The following is a 20756-nucleotide window of genomic DNA, read 5'->3' as shown; positions in this document are numbered from 1 at the left end:
AATAACTTTTGTTGACTAAATTCTTAGTATGCGTGTTTTGTCAAAGAGTATTTATTTTCTATAAGAATTGAATTTTTCCACCTTTATTTTTATTTTTATTGCATAAGATAATTTACATAATATCAAGAAAATTCTCAATGTCCTACATTTTGCATAATACATATATATATATATATATATATATTTATGTATGAAAATCATATATATGTCTCATAAAACTTTGTTTTTTATTCATTAAATATCAATTAGGCTAAAATGATTTTAGGGACTAGGAGGGGTTGGTGTGGAGAACTTGAACCATGGCTCCACATTCTTAAAAAATGTGAAATTATTGATTACATTTAATCTATCATTATAGATGACATGTTACATGGCTCAATTTAAAAATTTATCCACATTTTTAGCGAAAAGTTGTATAACTTATTCAAAAAAAAAATTATATAACACGATTAACATATAAATTTATAAAATTACATTTATTAAATATTTAAATTTATAAAATCATTTTACAAAATACTCTAATTTATGAAATTATTATTAAATATTTATTAAATAATTAAAAAATAAAAAATTATTATTTCAAAAGTTGGACTATCAATTTTGATAGTAATTAGTAGGTTGTTTATTTTAAAAAGTTTAAGTTAATAATTGTAATCATATGGACTGCATTTTTGTATTATCTCTAATAGTAATAAAATATTATAACACTTCAACGAATGAGCTGTACATTACAAAATTATAGAAACTCGACCACGAAATTGTTCTACTAATAATTTAATTTCAAATTTACATAAAAATAACAAAATTTCTGCATAAATCTTAAATTTTTTTTTTTTTTTCGTGGAAGTTTATTATTTATTAATAATTATATGGTCCCTCCCTTGCCGTCAATAGGAACTCCAGATACACTCTCTGCAACTCATTTGTGTCTACTCAAATCCAAAGCTAAAAAAAAAAATGTCATGGCTGGCTAGGTCTATCGCCAACTCTCTCAAGCTTGAAGACGATGACGACGACAATGACCAATATAATAACAATACCCCTAACCCTAATGTCACTGATTCAAAATCACCCTCAAATCCACAATCCGATCACCAAACCCAATCACCATCACCGTCGTCGCCATCATCCACAACCTCCGCTACCACACCCCGTGGTGTCAAAGAAGATCTTTCTGAGCTCACTAAAACTCTGACCCGCCAATTTTGGGGCGTTGCTTCTTTCCTCGCTCCTTCGCCTGATCCTCCTTCCTCCTCTTCCTCTTCCCATTCTTCTCAGATCTCCAATGAACTATCCGATAATCCGCAACCTCACCTGCCGTCCGATCCAGAAGCATCCAATGAGGATTTGATTGCCGGGATTCGCAGTGACTTCGCCGAGATTGGCGGGAAATTCAAGTCTGGGATCTCCAAGCTGTCGACCAACGCTGCCGTATCGGAGATCACGAAGATGGCGTCGAACTTTCTGCAGCTTGGATCGGAAAATGATTTAACTGATGAGGATTTGATTGGTAGTGCGGTTGGTGTGACCGAGGAGGTTGTAGCCTTCGCGAGAGATATCTCTATGCATCCGGAGACTTGGCTTGACTTTCCTGTTACTGACGATGAAGAATTTGATGGTATATATTTTCTTTAATTCTCATCTCTGGTTTGATACTTCATGTAAATACCGGTAAATGCATTGACCTGAACTAAGATGGAAATTCGAGAGTTGTTTTTTTAATTGAAGCAATTTAGTAATGAGAAAACAGAATGTAGCTTCAGTGTGAATTTGCGTATGTTTGTTGACAATAGATTTTATGGAATGCATGTTTAAGCGTTTACCTTATAGCAATGAGGTACATTTCCAGTTTTAGCATTTTGAAATAATCAAATTTGGTGATAGACAGATAGTATGTAGGGATGCCGGACTGTAGCTTGCTTATTTTGTACAAACCATAATTATGTTTCATCTCAAGCGTCTAATATTCTATGGGTACTGTAATCAATTATTTTTGTATAGGCTGGATTATGCTTTGGAATTTTCCTTCAATCTGTTTTTCCATTCAATCTGGCGAGCTAAAATGTTGCTTAATTGGTGTCTAATTGTTTTAAATCTGGTATGCCGTGTTTGCAAAACTACATATGGCCTATTGAGAACAGAAATGCGAGATTGGGTGGTCTATTATCACCTACTAGTTTCTTTTAGCATAATTACATACTTCTGTGCAAGAAAGGGTACAAATATTGCCATTCTATTTCTTTATATTCATACAAATTATCATTTCAAATAATAATGTGTTTCTTTTTTCTTTACTGCATCATCTATTGGGCGACCTTGGTATTCATTGTTAAAGTGATCTCAGTGCTTTTTAAATATCTAATGTTGATTCTACTTATCTTAATTAAAGTCACTGACAATCCTGCTAATTACCAATCATCAAAACTACAGTTAAAGAATATTAAGTAGACTTTAACTTTGTTTTCGCCTTTGCATTAAAAAGTTGAAGTCGTCATGGATCAGAATTTACCTATTCATTTATCTTGCTCATTCTTATTTACCCCACATGCCCAAATCCAACCTTTTCCTTTGTTTTCCTGTTTATGAATTTCACTTTGTATATGTTTGTGTTGCTTTCTTTGACTTTTATTTGTTTGATGCATGCACACCTTGGATAAGCCAAGTACTTTACATTCTGGATACCTCAAAAGATTGAAACGAGAATGCTGCAAATCTTGTAGTGGACTTATTTTCATTACATATTTTTTACGCTATAGTTAACTTGAATTCAATCAGAGATTTATCCATAGCTTTTTGTCAGGTTTCTGTGTATTTCTTTTCTGGGTTTGGCTAATGTCAAGCCTCTTTTTTTTTTTTTTTTTTTTTTTTTTTTTTTTTTTTTTTTTTTTTTTTTTTTTTTTTTTTTTTTCAGATTTTGACATGTCTGATGCCCAACAAGAACATGCTTTGACTGTTGAACGCCTTGCCCCAAGATTAGCTGCTCTCCGGATTGAACTTTGCCCAGGCTATATGAGTGAGGGCTGCTTTTGGAAGATCTACTTTGTACTTTTGCACCCTAGGCTGAGTAAACATGACGCCGAACTGCTTTCAACTCCCCAAGTATGTTGCTTTTCTTTACTACAGTCAGTCATTTCACATTTGTTGATTATACATGTTCTATGGATGCCTTGTTGCATGCCAGTACCATCCTGGTTTGACATTGGTGTATGAAATGCACACACACACAAACACACATACACACACATATCTGTTGTTGTTAACTGATTGAATCAATAGACAGTAAATCAGTAATTATATCCTAATAATATTTCTTGGTGAAGATGGAAATTAGAAGAAGGTTGGTTAGTCAACAGAGGTAGATTAGATAGTTAATCAAGTCTTTCTGCTAAATCCATTCACTTTTCCCCCTGTCATCATTGATAAATCTTTCGTCCTCTTCACTACTTGAAGTTGGATATGCTCAATCTTCCATTCCAGTGCATCTACTAGTCCTCTCTATGTATCAAAACAAGCTAGTATTTTTTGTGAAAGAACATATGATGGAATGACAGTATCCTTGTTTTTTGGTCAGCATTGTTGGTGTGTTTTATGGAGTATACCCCTCAAACTTTACGATGATGGAGGGATGAGAGAGGGCATCGACAGTTTTAAATGTAGAAGACAGTTCATGATTTTCAAGTGTCCAAATTTGGCAGTTGTCTTTCAGTTGATCAAACTAATATCTATTTTTAAGATATTGTCTGTCCTGAACAATGAATTTGCTAGGGCTGCATCACTAACTTCATTGTGTGCCTGCAGATACTGGAAGCAAGAACCATTTTATCACACCAATTGCAGAAACACTCTAAGCCAAGCAAACCAGGTTGGTCAGAAATAGGTACTTCTAGATCAAATGAAATTGCTGACTTACCTCACGAAGAGTCTCTCTCTGTGCCATCTCCTGTCCCAGTATCAGAATCAGTGCCTCCAAAGACATCTAGCATTGAAGTTGTTTCTCCCACTGTTGCAGCCAAGACATCTATCAAAGAAACAGTCTCCTCTAGCATTGTGGATGAACTAGAAACTGAGAAGCACCCAGTTCAGAGCACTGAGATGCAAATTATAGATAAAGCTGTGGTTGAGGAAGAACCTTTTTACCATGCCAAAGCTCAACATTTATCTAGCTCCATCCCGATAGTTGTGGATGAGAAATTTGAGGATGATACTGATGATTGGTTGAGAGAAGACAGTTCAGAAATGGTAGGCACCAGTGCAACTTCAGTGCCTATTGAAAATGATGAGGATGTGTCATTCAGTGATTTAGAAGAGGATGATGAAGATGTGCCTATAAGTTATAAGAAAGTAACATCAAGTGCAGATGCATCAACAAAAGACTCACGAGATTGGGTTCAGTTAAGCAAAAGCTCTGCTGACTCAGTCAAGGATATTAACCCTGTCAGTGTCAAACATGCTGTGCCTGAGCAGGTAAGTGCTCGTAATTCGGAACCCAAGGAGTCTAATGATTGGCTTGATGTTGATGACATTGATGTTATGTGATAATAACATAAAAGCCTCTAGGGGAAATGTGTTTTCCATCTTTCAGTTACGTTCTTGTGAATAGTTTGTATATGGTTTCTGCAGTCTAAGTCAGGCTTTCAAAACTATATGTACATAAATCCAAACCTATATTGGATGATCCTGCAAGCACACAGTATGTAACTTTTTACCATTTAATAATTCTCTGTTTCCTATGAAATATATCAATTTTATTTGATATGAGATTAACATCATGTGTCATTGTCGAGCATGTGAAGGCAGGCAGAAGCAAGAATGTTTCAACTCTTTAGACAAAGTATGTGATTGGAAGTTGTCATCTTGTGTCTCTTAGTAGCACTGATTGTTGATTTTCCGTAAGTCTGTGTTATTGTGTTTGGAAAAGAAAACCGATGAAGGTTAGTTATTGAAGGTTGTTGATGCTTAGATACCTGCACTTGATGAATGCAGTTCATTTTTTGTCTTCTCATGTAATGCGTGAGAGAAATGGTCGGTGTAAACTACCCAATCTTTTTAGACAAGGGGCAGATTCCTTTCTCTTTTTCAGCCTTAATTAATTGCCTTTAGGCATTCAATGGACTTTTGTGTCCATTAGTGATTCCCATTCTCATTCAGTCATCCCCCATCTGCAAAAAATGAGTTAATAGAACCCACTTCATTCATCATCACAACCGAATTAAAATCCTTCCCAAATAATAGGTTAAGGGTATCACCCTCTCTCTCTCTCTCTCGATCTTACTTAGCTTAACCCCAATCTAAACATAATGGGATTTCAAGTTCAACCAAGAAATTTCCAAGTTTCAACTGTCGTATGATTTTTTGATATTATTGTTTGAGCTGATGTTATGAAAAACGATATGTGCAGGACATATATTATACATTATGAAAGTTTATTTTTCAAGGTGAATTTTACTTTGTTCTAACTTCTAATTTCTAAAATTTCAAAAAAAATATAACAAAACATCCGAACTACCTTTTCTAATATCTTTTTTTTCCCCCCAAAAAGAAAATCTTTAACTGCTACATGAAGACCTGACCTCATTGTAGATACGTTTGAAATTATTCATCCATTTGCAAAGAAATAAATAAACTATCTTATCGTTGATTTCTTATACATCACTGTCGTTTTCTTTTTGGATAAAATTGATTTCTCATACGTCATTACCCTTTTCTTTTCTGGGAAAAGAAATGTTTTACTTGATCTTTATGCGTATCCTCTATATTACAAAAATGGGAAATGCATAACATATAGATTTGCTAAAAATCTTCGCATTGGCTGTAAATTCTATTCAATGTGAGGATTGAAGAATATATTGACAACATACGACACTGATTAGACACATTATTACAACGACACTACAGAGAACTAGCTTAGGAAGAGAAACTACTGATATGCTGATATACAACCTTATTTACAAAATGCCTCGACTACAGATTGAGACCTCCTTATGATCTTATGGAGCCGAAATTTCCAGACAGTCGCTCAAGCTGAGACCATAATAGGCTTCCTAATGAGAATCTTGGCTTATCGTCACCTATACTGCCACTGCTGGTTCTGCTCATACTAGCTGTCGACGGCGATCTAGGAGTCCAGTCTGGTGATTTATTAACTACCAAGACAGATCCCCCTATTTCTTTCCTCACTACTTCTATTGTCAGCGGATTAATTTCATCTCCTGAAGCATCAGTTACATAGAATGATCCTACTGCTGTCTCACCTTGTGTTCCCATCTCAGCCCTTGATATCGATAAACCATTTTCGCGAAATGCCCGTGTCATGTCTGAAAGTAATCCGATTCTGTTGTGTGTGCAGAGGTCTAGTCTCAATCCCTGCATACAGAATAGTATTTCAATTTATCAAATTGAAAAATTCATAACTTAGTTGAGTGGATTCAAATGCCCAGACATTTTACTCACATGGGATACTCTTCTTTCAATCGCAGCAATCAAACATTGAGTCAGTTTATGCCTTTCACCTTCTGTATCCAAAGTAAAGCCATCTTTATGTCGTATAAAGTACTCCTGCAATTTCAAAATTTCATTTTTCTGTCGTTTGAAGAGCAACTCTAATAGTACTCACTTATAAAAAAGGCATCTAAATATTCACCTGATCAGCCATAGTGCCCATGGAGCTAACTGCAGCGTGGAATACTACATATTGCATATCAGTTAATACGCATAACGTATCAAATAAAAGCTTAGGCCGGTCTCTGCTCCTCATATTCACTACTGAATACCCTTTCTCTTTGCAGGACTCTATCGAAACATGAATTTTAGTACAATTCCTCCGGTGCCCAACACCGGTATCCGTGCAGCTGCAACACGGCGCATAATCTATATTTGAATACATCAACTGATGGAGCCGCCGCTCGGTGTGGGTTTGTCCGGCCACCGGTGTTATTAACCTTAAGCTTCTTCTTTCCCCTACCCCATGATGTGCATCAACTACGTTTTCCAATTGCTCTTCTATATGACCTAGCCTATTTGGATCGGTAATGGGCCCACCTCTCAACCTGTCTTCCAAGTAGATTATACATGCTGCTCGGGCGTTGTGGGTCCACACCACTGCAGCAGTGACTTGGCATTCCAGCTCAGCAAGTACGGCTGAAATTTCAGATAACAGACCTGGTCTGTCGGTCCCCGTCATCTCTATCGCTGTGTGTTCTGTTGACACGTGTCGTGGCCTGACTTCTCTTTTTAGACAATTTTGGAGCTCCTGTGATATCCCTCCTTTCCTATTTGCACATAGTTCCTGAAATTCACCATTTGGTATAAGACACAAAGTATATACTCCTATTATTATTTTATACGTATTTATTGTGTATTTCCAAGTGTATAATATACGTAGAGTAGAGTGACACCTGTTGAATATAAAGTATGAGGCTTTCGTCCGTAATTTTGTTCCCAAGCTGGTCAGTCACGTGGAACACTGCAAACCATTGCAATAAAAACAAACCCACACCACATGAGGTATACAAGTGGGATGACTCATATTTATTTCATAAATAAAATTAATTACGTCTCCTTAATTGATAAATTTAAAGACAAACATATTCACTAAACTAATTATATTATGATTAGCACAAATATCGAATCAATTTTTTATATGGATGAGCAATATATCAATAATTAGTAATTTTTTCTTCATATATGAAGACGTGATCTGATTTAATTGTTACATCGTTCTACTTGTAAATTTTAAGTTATGAATTCAATTTTGAAAATTTATTTCTTAAAAAAAAACAAGAAAAAATTGGTTATAAATTTAATTAGCATCAAATTGTGGTTATTAAGTTAAATTAAAAATAGTAATTTAAGTGTAAGGTGATGCAAGCATGAGGAATAGATCACTGACCGTCCATGAACCATCCCCCATCAGAGGAAATGTATGATTTGGAAATAACAAGATCAAGATCTGTCAATACTTGGACCATTTCTAATAGAATCCCGTGCTTGTTTGCACTATCAACCTGCATATGAAAATAAATAAATAAATAAATTTCCGCTTAATAAGTTATGTCATTTTCTGACATTTATTGAAACCAAACTAGTTAATTTCATTCAGACTAGGTTACGGGACCAACACTATTTTCACTCGTTCTTTTTCTTATTTACTTAATAAATTGAAATTTCCTAGTAAGTTTCGTTTCTAGTAATAGGGTTTTGAGTCTTTCTACAACTAGATTACGTCATCTCGTTTGGTTGCTAGGAAAAAAGTAATTTCCTGCAATAAGAGAGGAACTAACTAAGTAAACCGATTCTCAATCTTCTGCTATTAAAAGTAACAGGAAAAGGCTATTTCTTTTGAAATTTTCAATAATTTCTAGTGGTCCTCCACTTGGTGGGTTCAGAAACATCATCTCTGTGTCAAGAACAGGTGGGATTGATGCGTTTCTGTTAAATATATCTATAATGGAACCTATAATACATGTTAATATTGGTATTTTATATCTAATTATGAGCATAAACAATCCATCATCCTTCATTAATGGAATCTCCAACACCAACTTTATGCACAAGCGACAATATTAAACTTAAACAAAAGACTAAACAAGTCTATGGATCATGTTTCTCATCTGCTAAACAAAGATTAGTTTAAAACTATATATGTTCTAATACCATTTTATTATTTTATAATTTTTGTCACTATCAGATGCAAAATAAAAAATTAAACTAACCTTAACAAGCGTGCAGTCTTGGCAAGAGTCATTATCAATACAAACCCTGCAAAATCAAAACCATGAGCAAACTGATTAAACCATTAATGCAAAACTACCAGTAAATTTTAATTAAGAAACATGAGAGTTACTTTCTAATTAATTATGAAATATAGCATTAGATTACAACTATACGTCTATACCTAGGAGGGTAAATTCTTTCGATTAGAGATTCGAACTCGGGATCGATATAAGGCTGGTAAGCAATCTCCATTCTTGTTCTTAGCAGTAGTTTTTCAAGATTTGTCTCTCAATTGCCAGAGATTAGAGACTCCTTTGATATTCTTGCTGTAAACCTGTATTTATATACACATTCTTCAAAAAAAAAATACTAAAAGAATAATTGTTGACAACAAATTAGCAGCGGACGGTAACGTAGGAAGGACATAACACTGCGCGCAGCGTAGATTTCTTAGTTTTGTATTATAAACTAGCTATGTTTCTTGAATAAAAAGAAAAATAATTTCAAACGAAATTAAAGAAGAATTCTGTATACGGAAGAGATTGGTTTCATCCAGGTAACTAAGTGCGAGAATGATTGAAAAGAAAGAAAAAAAAAATTGGTTGGACATAAAACTAAACAGTTGTCAAATTAAAGAACTCCCAGTCCTAATCTAAGTAATAATATATATATATATATATATATATATATATTAATCTATGAAACTTAAAGGAGAAGCAAAACCCATTACTCTCTTGATGTTCATAAAGCAAGAACAAGAAACAAGAAACAAGAAGCAAGAAGCAAGAAGAAGAAGAAGAGAGAATACCTTTCGATACGGCGAAGTATTAAGTCCAGCAAATTGCAGACAATTATATGGATAGAGATACTTAGAATTAGACGAAAGAAATTTGTTTTAAATATGCGAGAAAAGAAGCAGCAAGCGAATAGGACCTTACAAGGTTCAAGTGTTTTAGCCAATTTTAGATCGTTTTCTTGGCAGCAGAGTTTGTAGAGCCGAAAGAGATGGAAGAATCAATGTAACTGAAATAAATAAATAAAAGAAAAAACCACTTCTTTTTTGGCTATTTCTTTTTTACTCTCACTTTCAATCTGAAATATAATAAACCAATTCTCAAAAAAAAAAAATAATAATAAACCTAAAAAAGGAAAACACATATAAATGGAGGTCTTTATTTTATGTTATGTTATTCTTTAGTTTTTAATTTTGAGTCTATCCCATTTTTTCAAAGAAAAAAAAATCTTTATCATTTTTGTCTTTTGGTGTGTATGTGTGTGGAACGTGCTAGCACAGGGTTAAAGGCACAAGAGATTACCTAGCCAGTAGGAGTCATAATTTCACTGTGCCTTTGCCACGTGTGATATGTATGACACGTGGCAATGGGTTGCGGCGGCTCGGTTCCGCTAATTTAGACACGTGTGTTTTGTGGAAAATATAAAATTGTGGGTGAGAATTGATTTGGGGATTTGCTTGCTTTAAGGGGTTGAATTAGGAGTGATTAGTTGTCAATTTGGATTGTCTTTACCCAGTCAAGGAATGAGGAAGAGGAAACAAGAACCCAAGATATGGCTAATTAGCTGGCTTGGCTTCAATTTTTAATTTTGATTCTCAAAACTTCTTCCATCAAAATCTTTGTTTCACTGTATTTCCAAGTTTACAAGTGCCAGCTAAATACAGGGAACCCTCGAGTCCATTAGTATTTTCATGGAAATTTTCATGTCCTATTTTATATATGGCCAAAAAGGAAAGGGCTTTTGAAAGATAAGGGAAGGGATGAAATAAAAGGATAAAATTTTGATTGGATTTTTAGGATTTGATTTTTAAAAAAGATGGCAATTTTATTTGTCTGATCAAATAAATATTTAAATTCAATTCTTATACATAGGTATGATGTGGTAAAATTAATTGTTTTAGTAAATATTAATTATTTTAATAATAGTTATTTTATGTGCGTTTCATCAAACTCTAACTCCTGTAAACACTACGCCGGTGAACATTATAAATAATACTTAATTAGGTTACATTTATAATTTAGTTTTAAATTGGGATCAAGTGTTAGGTTTTTAATACTCAGCTAGGTTAGTCTTAAATTTCAAAATAACGGACTGGGCTTGGACCATTTAAAATATGCCACCCTCGACCCAGGCAACGGTTATTTGCTCTGGAAATTTAGTGGAATATTATATAAATTAATTATAACTTAAATACAACGATCAGATATTGATTTCGAAAAGAATACAATGATCAAATATGAATATAGGGTATAAAATATCCAAATTTTGTCAAACATTTTTTTATTCTATTTAGTATAGACGATTTTGAAAATTATACTTTAAGATAGGAAATGCATCATTTCAAAGTTTAAAACTTGAGATATATTTATTGAAAAATAATAATATTATAGTAATTTGTTATACTATTCATTTGGTATATTGGTGAGTCATAGAATATAAATCACTTCCTAATAGAATCATATAATATAAATTAAATTGGAAATATCTTAATTGAAATATTAACATCATTTGTTAAAATATATAGATCGTAATTTAATAATAAGCGCATATATCACTTGTATTTTATGTTTTTGAAATTGAACGTTGATCTCTTTATTCAGTTGAATGAATGCCATCCTCCAATTCTTGGAAAAAGAAAACTCTACAACTTAACTTGTATTTTGTTTTTAAGTTTAAATATGGTATTTTCATGTGGCCATTGAATTTTGAAGTTGATTGTTAGTCTCCTCCCATCCAGAAGGGCTACAGGCCCATACACTTCCATTCTTGCACGATATGCCACTTCCCTCTGCAACCGCCTCATGTAATTTCCTCTTCTCCTTCTCTCTGGTTCCTCTTATCTTTCTTAATTTTCCTCGATGTTTTTGCTCTTGGATAGGTATGCACATTCTCAGTCCATGCTTTTGACGAGTTTGAATTCAATTTCTGTTTACCTTTTTAGGATAAGAAGAAAAGAAAAGAAAATTATAAATTCTTGACTTTAACGGTTGTCTTGCTTGTACAGCTATAACACTTCTATTTGACTTCAAAATTATGAACACCAAGAAAATAGCAAACTTTTGGTCACAACTGCCATCGGGTTCTTTTGATTTTGAATTGTTTCCAATGGACATGCAATCGGTGAAAAAGGGTGTTCTTGATTATACAAAGAAAAAGAAAAGATTGATTTCTATATTAGCAGCTCTTGGTTTCTCTAGTTATGCTGCCTACAGAGTTTATCACTTACCCTCAATTACTCGGAAAAGAAAAAGAATTTCAAATCTTTTAGGGGCTTTAATTTCTATAGCTGAGGCTGTCTCTGATTCTGCCGAAACAATTGGAGTCATCTCCAAAGATTTGAAAGATTTTCTTCAATCAGAATCTGACCAAATCCCTAATAGTTTGAAGCAAATTTCTAAAGTTGCCAAGTCATCTGAGTTCTCAGATTCTGTAATTTGCCTCACACAAGCTTTAACTTTGGGGATCTTGCGTGGTTATCAATCTAGTTCAAGAATTGATTATGGTTCCACTGCAGCTAACAACTCAAGTTTCTTGGATAAGGTTTTTGATAAGCTTTCTACGCCGGCCGGGTCTGGTTTTGTTTCTGTAATTGTTGGAAGCTTTGCTAGGAATCTGGTCATGGCCTTATATCAAGATGGGAATTCTAGTACTAGAGAATTGAATTCCAATTCAGATTTGAACTCTGTTGGTCTGGAAATAAATTCTGTTACAAAATATGTGGATGTGGTTTGTGGTCATAAGGGTAAAGAGCTTATTGGTGATTGCATTCAGTTATTTGTGAGTACTGCAGTTGCTGTTTATCTTGACAAGACTATGCACATCAACACCTATGATGAAATTTTCGCTGGATTAACCAATCCAAAACACGAAAAGAAAGTAAGAGAAGTATTAGTTTCAGTATGCAATGGCGCAGTTGAAACTCTTGTTAAAACATCTCATCAAGTCTTGACAAGTACTGAAGCAAAATCAAGAATGGCCATTGATCAACGAGAAGTTGAATCAGAGAATATGTTCTTGGAAAATGAAGCTTCTAAGGATGAACCGGAAGCAAGAAATTCATTTGATGAAGTAGAGGATGGTGGGTGGATTGATAAAGTATCATCTACTTTGGCAGTGCCAAGTAATAGGAGGCTTGTCCTTGATTTGACTGGTAGAGTTACATTTGAGACAGTTAGATCTTTCTTGGAATTTTTGGTGGAGAAAATTTATGAAGGAATAAAGAAGTGTGCTGATGTTGTTTATGAAGCTGTTGTTGGCAGTAGTCTTGGAGTTGTCAGATATGTTACTGCAAAATCTTCTGTTATTGCAACTATTTGTCTTTCTTTGTGTTTGCACATAATGGATAGCTCTTGGATTTTGATGCCAGCTTAAGTCATTGGATGTTTCTCTTTAATAATCATTTTTAATTGTTCTTTGACATAAAATTCTTCAAGAACTGTCAGTTGAACGATGATCCCATTTATGTATCAGATTTCTTTGTACATCTATTCTTCCTTTCTTATACCAACTTTTGTACAGTTACTTTAGCGGAATGATACTTCTGCCTACAATAATTCTGTTCTGTTTTCATTCTTTAGAACAAGAATAACTAATAAATGGATTTGCAGAATATTGGAAGCAACCTTTTCATTCCTAAGTTTTCTATAATTATTTCTGTATTCTGAATAATTGTATTGAAATATTGAGAACTATGTTAGAAGCAGCAGTACTACTTGAGGCTTGTGGTTTGATAATCTTCAATGATTTATAGTTTATTATTCTCAAGAATACGTTACTAATTGTGCAAATATAGTATAATATAGTGTAATTTTCAATAATTTATAAAATTATGAAGAACATAAGGGTTATGTGCCTTCCCTCCCTTCCTTCGCCATTTGTTGTTATTCAAATGCTGTCCCAGCCCCGTCCTGATTTTTCTAACTGCAAGGCAATAGAAACGACAAAAAGTGCCTGCCCCATTGCAGGATCTTTGCATCTTCTGTTAAGATTTCTTGACGAATTTTAAGTTACGACAGTTATGCCGTTGGCTAAATGATCATTGCAGCTGCGAAACAATTTTCTGACTTGCTGTTAACAGTACATCACCTGTTTTGGCTACTTTCTTGGATGTCTATCAATGTGGAATTAGTCGGTGATTGTAACTTGAAGCCACAATGTAGAGGGAGCAAGAATTGGAAAATAACAATATGCATACACTTTTATCAAAAGAATTTTATTATCAAAAGATGTAAATTCACTTTAAACATAAGCTTCAATAATCTCTAATCAATACTCTTTTTCAACTTGGCGTATTTCTCCGTTGAAAGTCAAACAACAATACCAAAAAGAACGAAAGTTCAAACAACACCGGTGGAGTTTTGACAGCAACCCCAGCAACGTTCAATAACATTATCCATTGGGAATGTGAAGCTCCAATGTCTAGCAGATGAGGTCGATTATGCTTTTTTGCTTTGACTAGAAAACAACCAAATAATGCAATCGACTTAGTTCATCCTATCTTCATGGATACACATGCAGCTAGAATCCCATCCCACCCAGATGTATAAGCTTGTGCATTGTCCAAATCCAAAGTCTATATTGTATCAGTGTGCAATGAAAATATGAATGTATATTAGGCTTCTTCAGTCAGCAACTGGAAAAGACAACCTCCCTCCTCCCAGTTCCCACTATCATGATAATTCAGTACAGTATCTATTGATTAGAGCTTGAGTCGGTCTCCTTGGTAGCTGCCTCTTCCTGGAGCTTCTTTTTCCAGTACTCATCAAGAGGGGGCCCAAATAATGCTTTTCCTGAAACAACCCCGATCCTGCAAAAATTCATTTATAATCATTTCCAAAGACAACAGAACACTTTGATATCTCACCAACTGGAGCACTTAAATGAAGAATTATGATTTATTTCAGATCCAATAAAACAAAATGTATTGCTATATTAATGTTTTCTTAACATGCCTTGAGTTGAACTTCCAACAAAACCAGTCAGGCTATAGAAAACTAGTATACTTCATGGTGAAATTTACATACTATTTTTACCTAGAACTTCTTTAGCAAGAATAATAATGCATTACTGTTCCTGTTTTCCTACAAAGGATTAATTAGAGAGAAAATGAAGAAGACGAAGGTACAGTCCATAGTTTGGAAATACCTAATTATAGTCTATACTCTACTTATTCCAAGTGGCATGTCCGTGGCTACTGGCTTGGCTATCTAAATTCATTTAGGCAAATGTAAAACCAGTTTCCAACATGGCTATATGTCAACATAAATATAAATGTATAAGTACTACGTTAAAGTTTATCAAAAGTATTTTTGCCCCAAATGTTTCTTGGAAATCAATGTGAAATTAAACATAAGGAAAAATAAATTTCAAAGAAAGCGGCAAGATTGTTTAACTCTCTGAAATTCAAGATATTTTAGATTAAGAAGTCCTATTGACTGCAATCATTAATGTTAAAGAAACTAAATTTATCATCATTTACATATCTAATGAGGTAATGCGTCCTAAAAAAATTGAACAACTACTCTAACTAATTACTACTTCATCCGATCGAAGTGATAATATCAGCTCATAGAAAGTAAAAGAACGATAAAAGAGAGTACAAAGAAAGGAAACTCACACTACGGCTCCAATTACCATGGGGAAGGACAGAAATCTTCTTCCAAAAAACATATCCAATAGCTTTCTCTTCTTCTTCTTCTTCAATTTTTGATGGTTGCGAGGTTTGTACAATCCTCTCCGATTTCAGGGTTTTGCCAGCTGCTTCTGCCTCTTGTTCTTCTTCGTCTTCCTTCCAATTAAACGTACAATTCCGGATCTAAACAGAAATGGGCTTTGGAAACTTAAAAAAGAGTAAGGCTTCATCCTTACCGTACCTAGAACATTGGGCCTAATTGGACCAAGTCTAACCTAGTGATATAAAAAAAAACAAAAATATATGTTATCATTGATTTGGGCCTCAAATACTAATGAGAAAGCACACTGGCAACTTGCAAGTTGATGTTATCTTAATGGTATATAATAAACACAATGTTTAAAAAAAACACTATGACCAAAAGAAGGTTGTAGTTAGATTGCATTTGAATATACATCCTCTTCACATTGATTTTGTATTAATTAATCTATAAATAATTAATATGAACATTAACAAGTAATGATATCTTATGTTCCTTAACCATCAACAACATTTTTTAATAACAATTCCACTCTATTATGTATATTTTAAGAAAATTAAAAAATTATGTAAGAATGATGTAATCTTGGTATTGTTAAACACATAAATCATTCTGATAATGCTGACTAGTGACTACCAACAGCCAATCAGGCATTTGCTCTTACTATTGGTTACATGGGTAGGGACCCATGTAAGGAGGAAGAACCATAACCATAATGTTCCTTTTATGTATTTGTCAAAAGTAAAGGGGTTTCTTATGGTCCATAGAGTTTGGGTGATCAGGCCCACCACATGGTGTTCAATGGAAAATTGACCTTGAAAATCTACCTCCTAATTGCTTTCTAGAAAGGAATTCATTTGTAACCCTCTGTTGTTCCTACACGTGGTAAGAATTCATGGTCAGAGTACTTAAATTTAAGACCTTTCATTCCTCGTATAAATGAGAAGACTAACTAAATCATATATGATTGATAATCAAAATTATTACATCAACCATATCTTCAAATGAAGACCAATTGAAGGAGCTAATTTGAATTATTATTATTATCTTTATCATAAGTTGATAATCTAATAATTAAAAACAATTCTAAACAAGAAATTAGAGCAAAACAATCTTATTTTATACATAAAAAGATAAATAAAATTGTAATATTTGTTTAATGCACAATCTTTAACGCACTGCAATCAAATTTATTCCACTCAACCGCCAGCTATATATTTCGGCCAAGAACTGGTGCTGCTTGTGTTATTTCTCAACTAAAACTCACAAGAGTAGTTGTTTGCATTCAATTCTAATTAAATAGATCGAAAACAAGCAGCTTTATAACTAATTAAACAAGCAGAAAGTGTTGGCTTAAACTTTATGATCATTTACTAACAATCTTACCAATACTTAAGCAAACAAGTGATTAGAGAATGCATTATCACATGCGAAAATGTGCTTTCTCCAATAAATGTTCTAAGCTGAAAGCCTGAAACTGGTACGTGTATTCTTCCACTTCACAATATGTTATAGAACTGACTGTGTTTTTTTTTTTTTTTTTTTTTTTTGTTAATAATCAAGAAACTCATTTTTGTCAACCAAAAATCCTTTCATTTTCAATTAGGGACCACAGTTCACTGAATTGATCAATTGGGAAATCAAAAGTGAAATTAAGACTTCAACAAGTTTTTAAGGGTGTTGATTTAAGTGTTGATTCCGTCAATTTCATGTCGATTCTAATTTTGTAAAAGCCTCGTCGCCTTTGACTTTAATTTTGGTTCATAATCGACTGTTAAAGCAATAATTGTGTATGTCATTCTTTTCTTTAATCGTGTACTGTAATCTAAATCATTTATTATGATGGATGAAAAGACAGTAGATGATAATAAAAAAGGGAGTGGTGTCTGAACGGGCGAACGGAATAGATGAATTTTGAAAAAATAAAATCACTTTCACAAAAAATGGTTGATGTATTTTTTTTATTGGATTGGATACGTCGGGATTGACGGGGCTCGAACTTACAGCTTCCACCTCAACTCTTATTTTTTGCCTCATGCCAATTTGAAATTGGATGGGACTGAAATTCTCAATTAGTTCAAATTTGAACCAATCACTCCCAATCTCATTTTAATTTGCGACCGGTATTTCCAAGTCAATTTTTGTCCAATTATGTTTTAAATTCAATTTCAATACCAAACAAACTGTGAACACCCTGCTTTCAATTTATTAATAATGTTCAACAATCATAAATTGAACTAACATTCTTGAGCCTGAGATTCATTATGCTAAAGAGTCAAGAAATGAGCAATAACAAGGAAATTGCAGTCATTCGATTCAATATGAAAGAATGTTAGTCAAATCCGCGTTGTTAAAGGAACATACGTATATCGCACAGCTACTTATTGCTATGCATAAGCTTGCATGATAATGACCACCATTTTCTTTTTATCAATAAAATTTTTCTTTTCTTCTTACATAACATAATTAAGTATTTAAGTCTGGGCCATCAGGTCTCCCAATACATTCAACCTTTTTCTTTTCCAAGTTTAGTCTTACAGTTAGCTTTAAATTAGCAACTTTGATCCCAGAGTTAGAAACTTCATTATTTAATTAGGGAATTCAATTATGCATGAATACAGTAATTGAAAAAGAAAAAAGAAAATGGGGAAGAGAAATAATTAAAGAGCTGCCTAGCCTACGTATATATAGCTAGGATGAGCTACATGATAATTGTTGTTGAAAACTTAATTAAGAAGATTAAACCATTAAATTCTTTATATATATTCTGAAATGGCAGAAGAATACAGAAATAGAAACTGATTATGCAATTTTAATTATACCAAGGATACGAAAACTCCTTGTTAATTATCACAAACAAGTAATTATACAATCCATATGTAGCGAGTATAAATAGGTAAATAATAATTAGTTAATAAAAGAATACTTGACATCAATTCATGGTTTGTGATTCTGGGTATAGATGTAGTCTATATGAGCAGCAAGAGTCCTTCTCATCAAACACTCTTCTTCTCCAACTCCTTCACAGCTCTCTGTATTTTGCTCTGTTTCAAAACCCTAGAGACAAACAAGCAAAAAGACAAAAACCCATATGTCAATATTTTATGTTTCTGATAAATTATGTTTAATTTAAAAAGAATTTAAAATTTTAAAACCTGTTGTGTGTCCTGAGCTGAGGAGCCATTAGAAAAGGCTGGTTCACGGCGACCGGCGGAGGTTAGGATGGAGCATAGGAGAAGGGCTGCCAGAAATAAAAGGGTGGCGACCTTAACTTTAATCATCTTTTCTTTTTTGGGATATAAGAGAGAAGGCAGAAAGAGATCAGATAATTGAGTTTTCGAGATATGCATAAAGGAAAGAATATGTGTGTAGTATTTATAGAGGTAGACTGAAGAAATTGTGCATGTCATGTCAGCATGTGAACTCAAGCAGGGGGTGAGAATTCAACTATAGCAGCTTCTTCAATAATTAGGATAAGAAATTTGATAATATATATTTAAATAAACATCTATATTTTTTTTTCAGCCTGATAATCGCTGTCTTCGATTTGTAGAAAACACACACAGTGAGAGAGGTAAGTATGAACCCCGAACAATATTAATTTTATATTCCAAAAATATTTGAAAATATTTATAGGGAAAAAAATTAAAGTCAATTAAGTGTGGTCTGATTGATCTTCTTTCTTCATTTATATGGAGAGCGAGAGATTTTCATCAATTTAATGGGTAAATAAGAAAGTATTGGCTATTACATAATCCATAATATTTTTTATATCTGTTATTTCTTGCAATGAATAATAAAAATAGAAAAATCAAAAAGCTTTTAAATATCACATGTTTTTATTTGAAAAATGACCTAATCTTAAGGTTATTCTAGAAAAGAACTCGGATAAGAGAAGGTGGAATTAAAGATGCACCATGGGAATTAATACCCAAAAAGGATGTTTGAAATTCTTAGGTGATACTACCGAAATTTACTTTTTATATATTTTTTTATTTTATTATTATCGATAATTGATTCTTTATATTTAAAAATAGTAATGTCACTTATTTCTGTTTTGTACACAAACCTATGTCATAAAAAATTTATTTTATGAATCTGAAAATGTGAGAAGAGTTCTTGAATTTGATTCCTATTAAATATACCTGTAGAAAGAGGTGAAAAGTTTTAATTGTGATTAGACTCGAGCTGAATTGGACTGTTCTTAATAATAGGGTCTAGATACCGGTGATTTACATCAAAAATTAAAATAATAATAAATAAAAATTTTTCAATTGTGATTTATGTGTGAGAATTAAATCTTAAATAACTTGAGCCAATTAGAGTCAAATTATTCCACACTTAAATTAAAAAATTGAGCCATCGCCACTTAAGTGATGTTTTTCACGTGTGGCTCTTGGATTAAAATAAAAATAAGCGGTAGGTATGGGTTTAGACCATGTAATAAATATAAATTGAATGGACCGCTACTGAGGATTTTGCTTATGCTCATTACATAATGATTGAAGCTAACTATGGTTAGTTAATCTGATCAGTTCATCAATTGTCCGCAAGTGAGATGTTTTAATGATGATCTTGCATGTATATCATGTGTATCTCACTGGTGGCTTTATCATGTTTTCATTTATTCAAGAGAAGGAAAAAAAAAAAAAATTGTAAACCCTTGTGACATTTTCATAGACAAAATCAAATATGAGTAGGGAAAGCCAAATTTGGGACAGCTTGGAAAGATACACATACCATCTCTCATTGACAATGGAACTCAACAGAAGTACATATATTGCATCGAAGTGGAATGGTCAACAGGCAACAAAAAAAATTAAAATTGTACTTGCTTATTTAATTAATGCTGAAATTGACTTGTATAAGACTTGCTAATTTTATCTAAATTTTTTGTCTAAAGTGATACGTATATTATTCATTTTTCGTTAGATTAAAACTAAATCTTATTCGTATCGAGTTGATCCATTAAAAGGTAAAGTCCTCTCAGCGAGTATTTATTCCATTAATAAAAATTGAAGTCTCGATCTCACTTAAGGAAGAATACAGAAACACGCTTATTAATAGTAAATGATAATTCATATATATGAGGACATCTACATCTAGAATGCCCTAGAAGGACATGGACATCCACATATGGCCTCAATTTATCTCTAATGCTGAAGCATATGATTAGGTCATAATGACATATTATTTTCTATCTATGTACCACAAGAAATAATGAAAATAACATTTATTGAAAGGGGAAAAAGAAAAAAAAGTTACTTAATGGTCTGAAATGTGAGGCATTTTTGTATGAGAATAGTTGAAATATGAATGTATATGATCAATAAGTGGCAAAATAAGTGTTGGGTTAGT

The 20756-nt window shown here is 33.1% G+C and overlaps 4 protein-coding genes and 1 long non-coding RNA gene across 7 annotated transcripts; 2 read left to right on the top strand and 3 right to left on the bottom strand.

The window, feature by feature from the left end:
• Positions 1-869: 869 nt before the first annotated feature.
• Positions 870-4735, top strand: LOC105639870 (BSD domain-containing protein). The gene is made up of 3 exons (XM_012224048.4): positions 870-1618; positions 2912-3099; positions 3799-4735. The coding sequence occupies exons 1-3, from the start codon at positions 958-960 to the stop codon at positions 4534-4536; spliced, it is 1587 nt and encodes a 528-aa protein (XP_012079438.1). The 5' UTR covers positions 870-957; the 3' UTR covers positions 4537-4735.
• A 1051-nt stretch (positions 4736-5786) lies between these two features.
• ACR1 (ACT domain repeat 1) lies at positions 5787-9787 on the bottom strand. Of its 2 annotated transcripts, none has more exons than XM_012224050.4 (8): positions 9521-9787; positions 8894-9046; positions 8712-8757; positions 7889-8003; positions 7395-7462; positions 6641-7285; positions 6451-6555; positions 5787-6363 (listed from the first exon to the last, which is right to left on the bottom strand). In XM_012224050.4, exons 2-8 carry the CDS (start codon positions 8962-8964, stop codon positions 5980-5982), a joined length of 1434 nt encoding a protein of 477 aa, XP_012079440.1. In that variant the 5' UTR covers positions 8965-9046; positions 9521-9787; the 3' UTR covers positions 5787-5979. The 2 variants fall into 2 exon arrangements, with proteins under 2 accessions (XP_012079440.1, XP_020537171.1); XM_020681512.3 differs by having other exon boundaries at positions 9651-9785.
• A 1568-nt stretch (positions 9788-11355) lies between these two features.
• LOC105639872 (protein PHLOEM PROTEIN 2-LIKE A10) lies at positions 11356-13280 on the top strand. 2 transcript variants are annotated; one of them, XM_012224052.4, is made up of 2 exons: positions 11356-11530; positions 11732-13280. In XM_012224052.4, exons 1-2 carry the CDS (start codon positions 11503-11505, stop codon positions 13096-13098), a joined length of 1395 nt encoding a protein of 464 aa, XP_012079442.1. In that variant the 5' UTR covers positions 11356-11502; the 3' UTR covers positions 13099-13280. The 2 variants fall into 2 exon arrangements, with proteins under 2 accessions (XP_012079442.1, XP_012079441.1); XM_012224051.4 differs by having other exon boundaries at positions 11356-11605.
• A 643-nt stretch (positions 13281-13923) lies between these two features.
• On the bottom strand, positions 13924-15598 carry LOC110010103 (uncharacterized). The gene is made up of 2 exons (XR_016320239.1): positions 15344-15598; positions 13924-14533 (listed from the first exon to the last, which is right to left on the bottom strand). It is a non-coding gene; the product is annotated as an uncharacterized LOC110010103 (long non-coding RNA).
• Positions 15599-18226: 2628 nt separating this feature from the next.
• PSK5 (phytosulfokine 5 precursor) lies at positions 18227-18756 on the bottom strand. Its single transcript, XM_020681538.3, has 2 exons — positions 18554-18756; positions 18227-18455 (listed from the first exon to the last, which is right to left on the bottom strand). Exons 1-2 carry the CDS (start codon positions 18746-18748, stop codon positions 18336-18338), a joined length of 315 nt encoding a protein of 104 aa, XP_020537197.1. The 5' UTR covers positions 18749-18756; the 3' UTR covers positions 18227-18335.
• Positions 18757-20756: the final 2000 nt, after the last annotated feature.

The sequence above is a fragment of the Jatropha curcas genome, chromosome 3 (genome assembly GCF_041381405.1).
Source record: "Jatropha curcas cultivar XTBG-Jc1 chromosome 3, XTBG_Jcur_1.0, whole genome shotgun sequence".
In the NCBI taxonomy this organism is placed as follows: Eukaryota; Viridiplantae; Streptophyta; class Magnoliopsida; order Malpighiales; family Euphorbiaceae; genus Jatropha; species Jatropha curcas.
The sequence above is the reverse complement of the archived record's forward strand: the minus strand, read 5'-3'. Positions and strand labels throughout refer to the sequence as shown.

Excerpts from the sequence above, each read along its gene's own strand:
- PSK5 (XM_020681538.3), bottom strand. The coding sequence starts at position 18,748 with ATGCATATCTCGAAAACTCAATTATCTGATCTCTTTCTGCCTTCTCTC. Across the intron at positions 18,456-18,553 it reads CAGCTCAGGACACACAACAG|GGTTTTGAAACAGAGCAAAA; the intron begins GTTTTAAAATTT and ends GTTTGTCTCTAG.
- LOC105639872 (XM_012224051.4), top strand. The coding sequence starts at position 11,503 with ATGCCACTTCCCTCTGCAACCGCCTCATGTAATTTCCTCTTCTCCTTC. Across the intron at positions 11,606-11,731 it reads ATGTTTTTGCTCTTGGATAG|CTATAACACTTCTATTTGAC; the intron begins GTATGCACATTC and ends TTGCTTGTACAG.
- LOC105639870 (XM_012224048.4), top strand. The coding sequence starts at position 958 with ATGTCATGGCTGGCTAGGTCTATCGCCAACTCTCTCAAGCTTGAAGAC. Across the intron at positions 1,619-2,911 it reads TGACGATGAAGAATTTGATG|ATTTTGACATGTCTGATGCC; the intron begins GTATATATTTTC and ends TTTTTTTTTCAG. Across the intron at positions 3,100-3,798 it reads AACTGCTTTCAACTCCCCAA|ATACTGGAAGCAAGAACCAT; the intron begins GTATGTTGCTTT and ends GTGTGCCTGCAG.
- ACR1 (XM_012224050.4), bottom strand. The coding sequence starts at position 8,964 with ATGGAGATTGCTTACCAGCCTTATATCGATCCCGAGTTCGAATCTCTA. Across the intron at positions 8,004-8,711 it reads AAGACTGCACGCTTGTTAAG|GTTGATAGTGCAAACAAGCA; the intron begins GTTAGTTTAATT and ends TTTCATATGCAG. Across the intron at positions 6,364-6,450 it reads TTGAAAGAAGAGTATCCCAT|GGATTGAGACTAGACCTCTG; the intron begins GTGAGTAAAATG and ends TTCTGTATGCAG.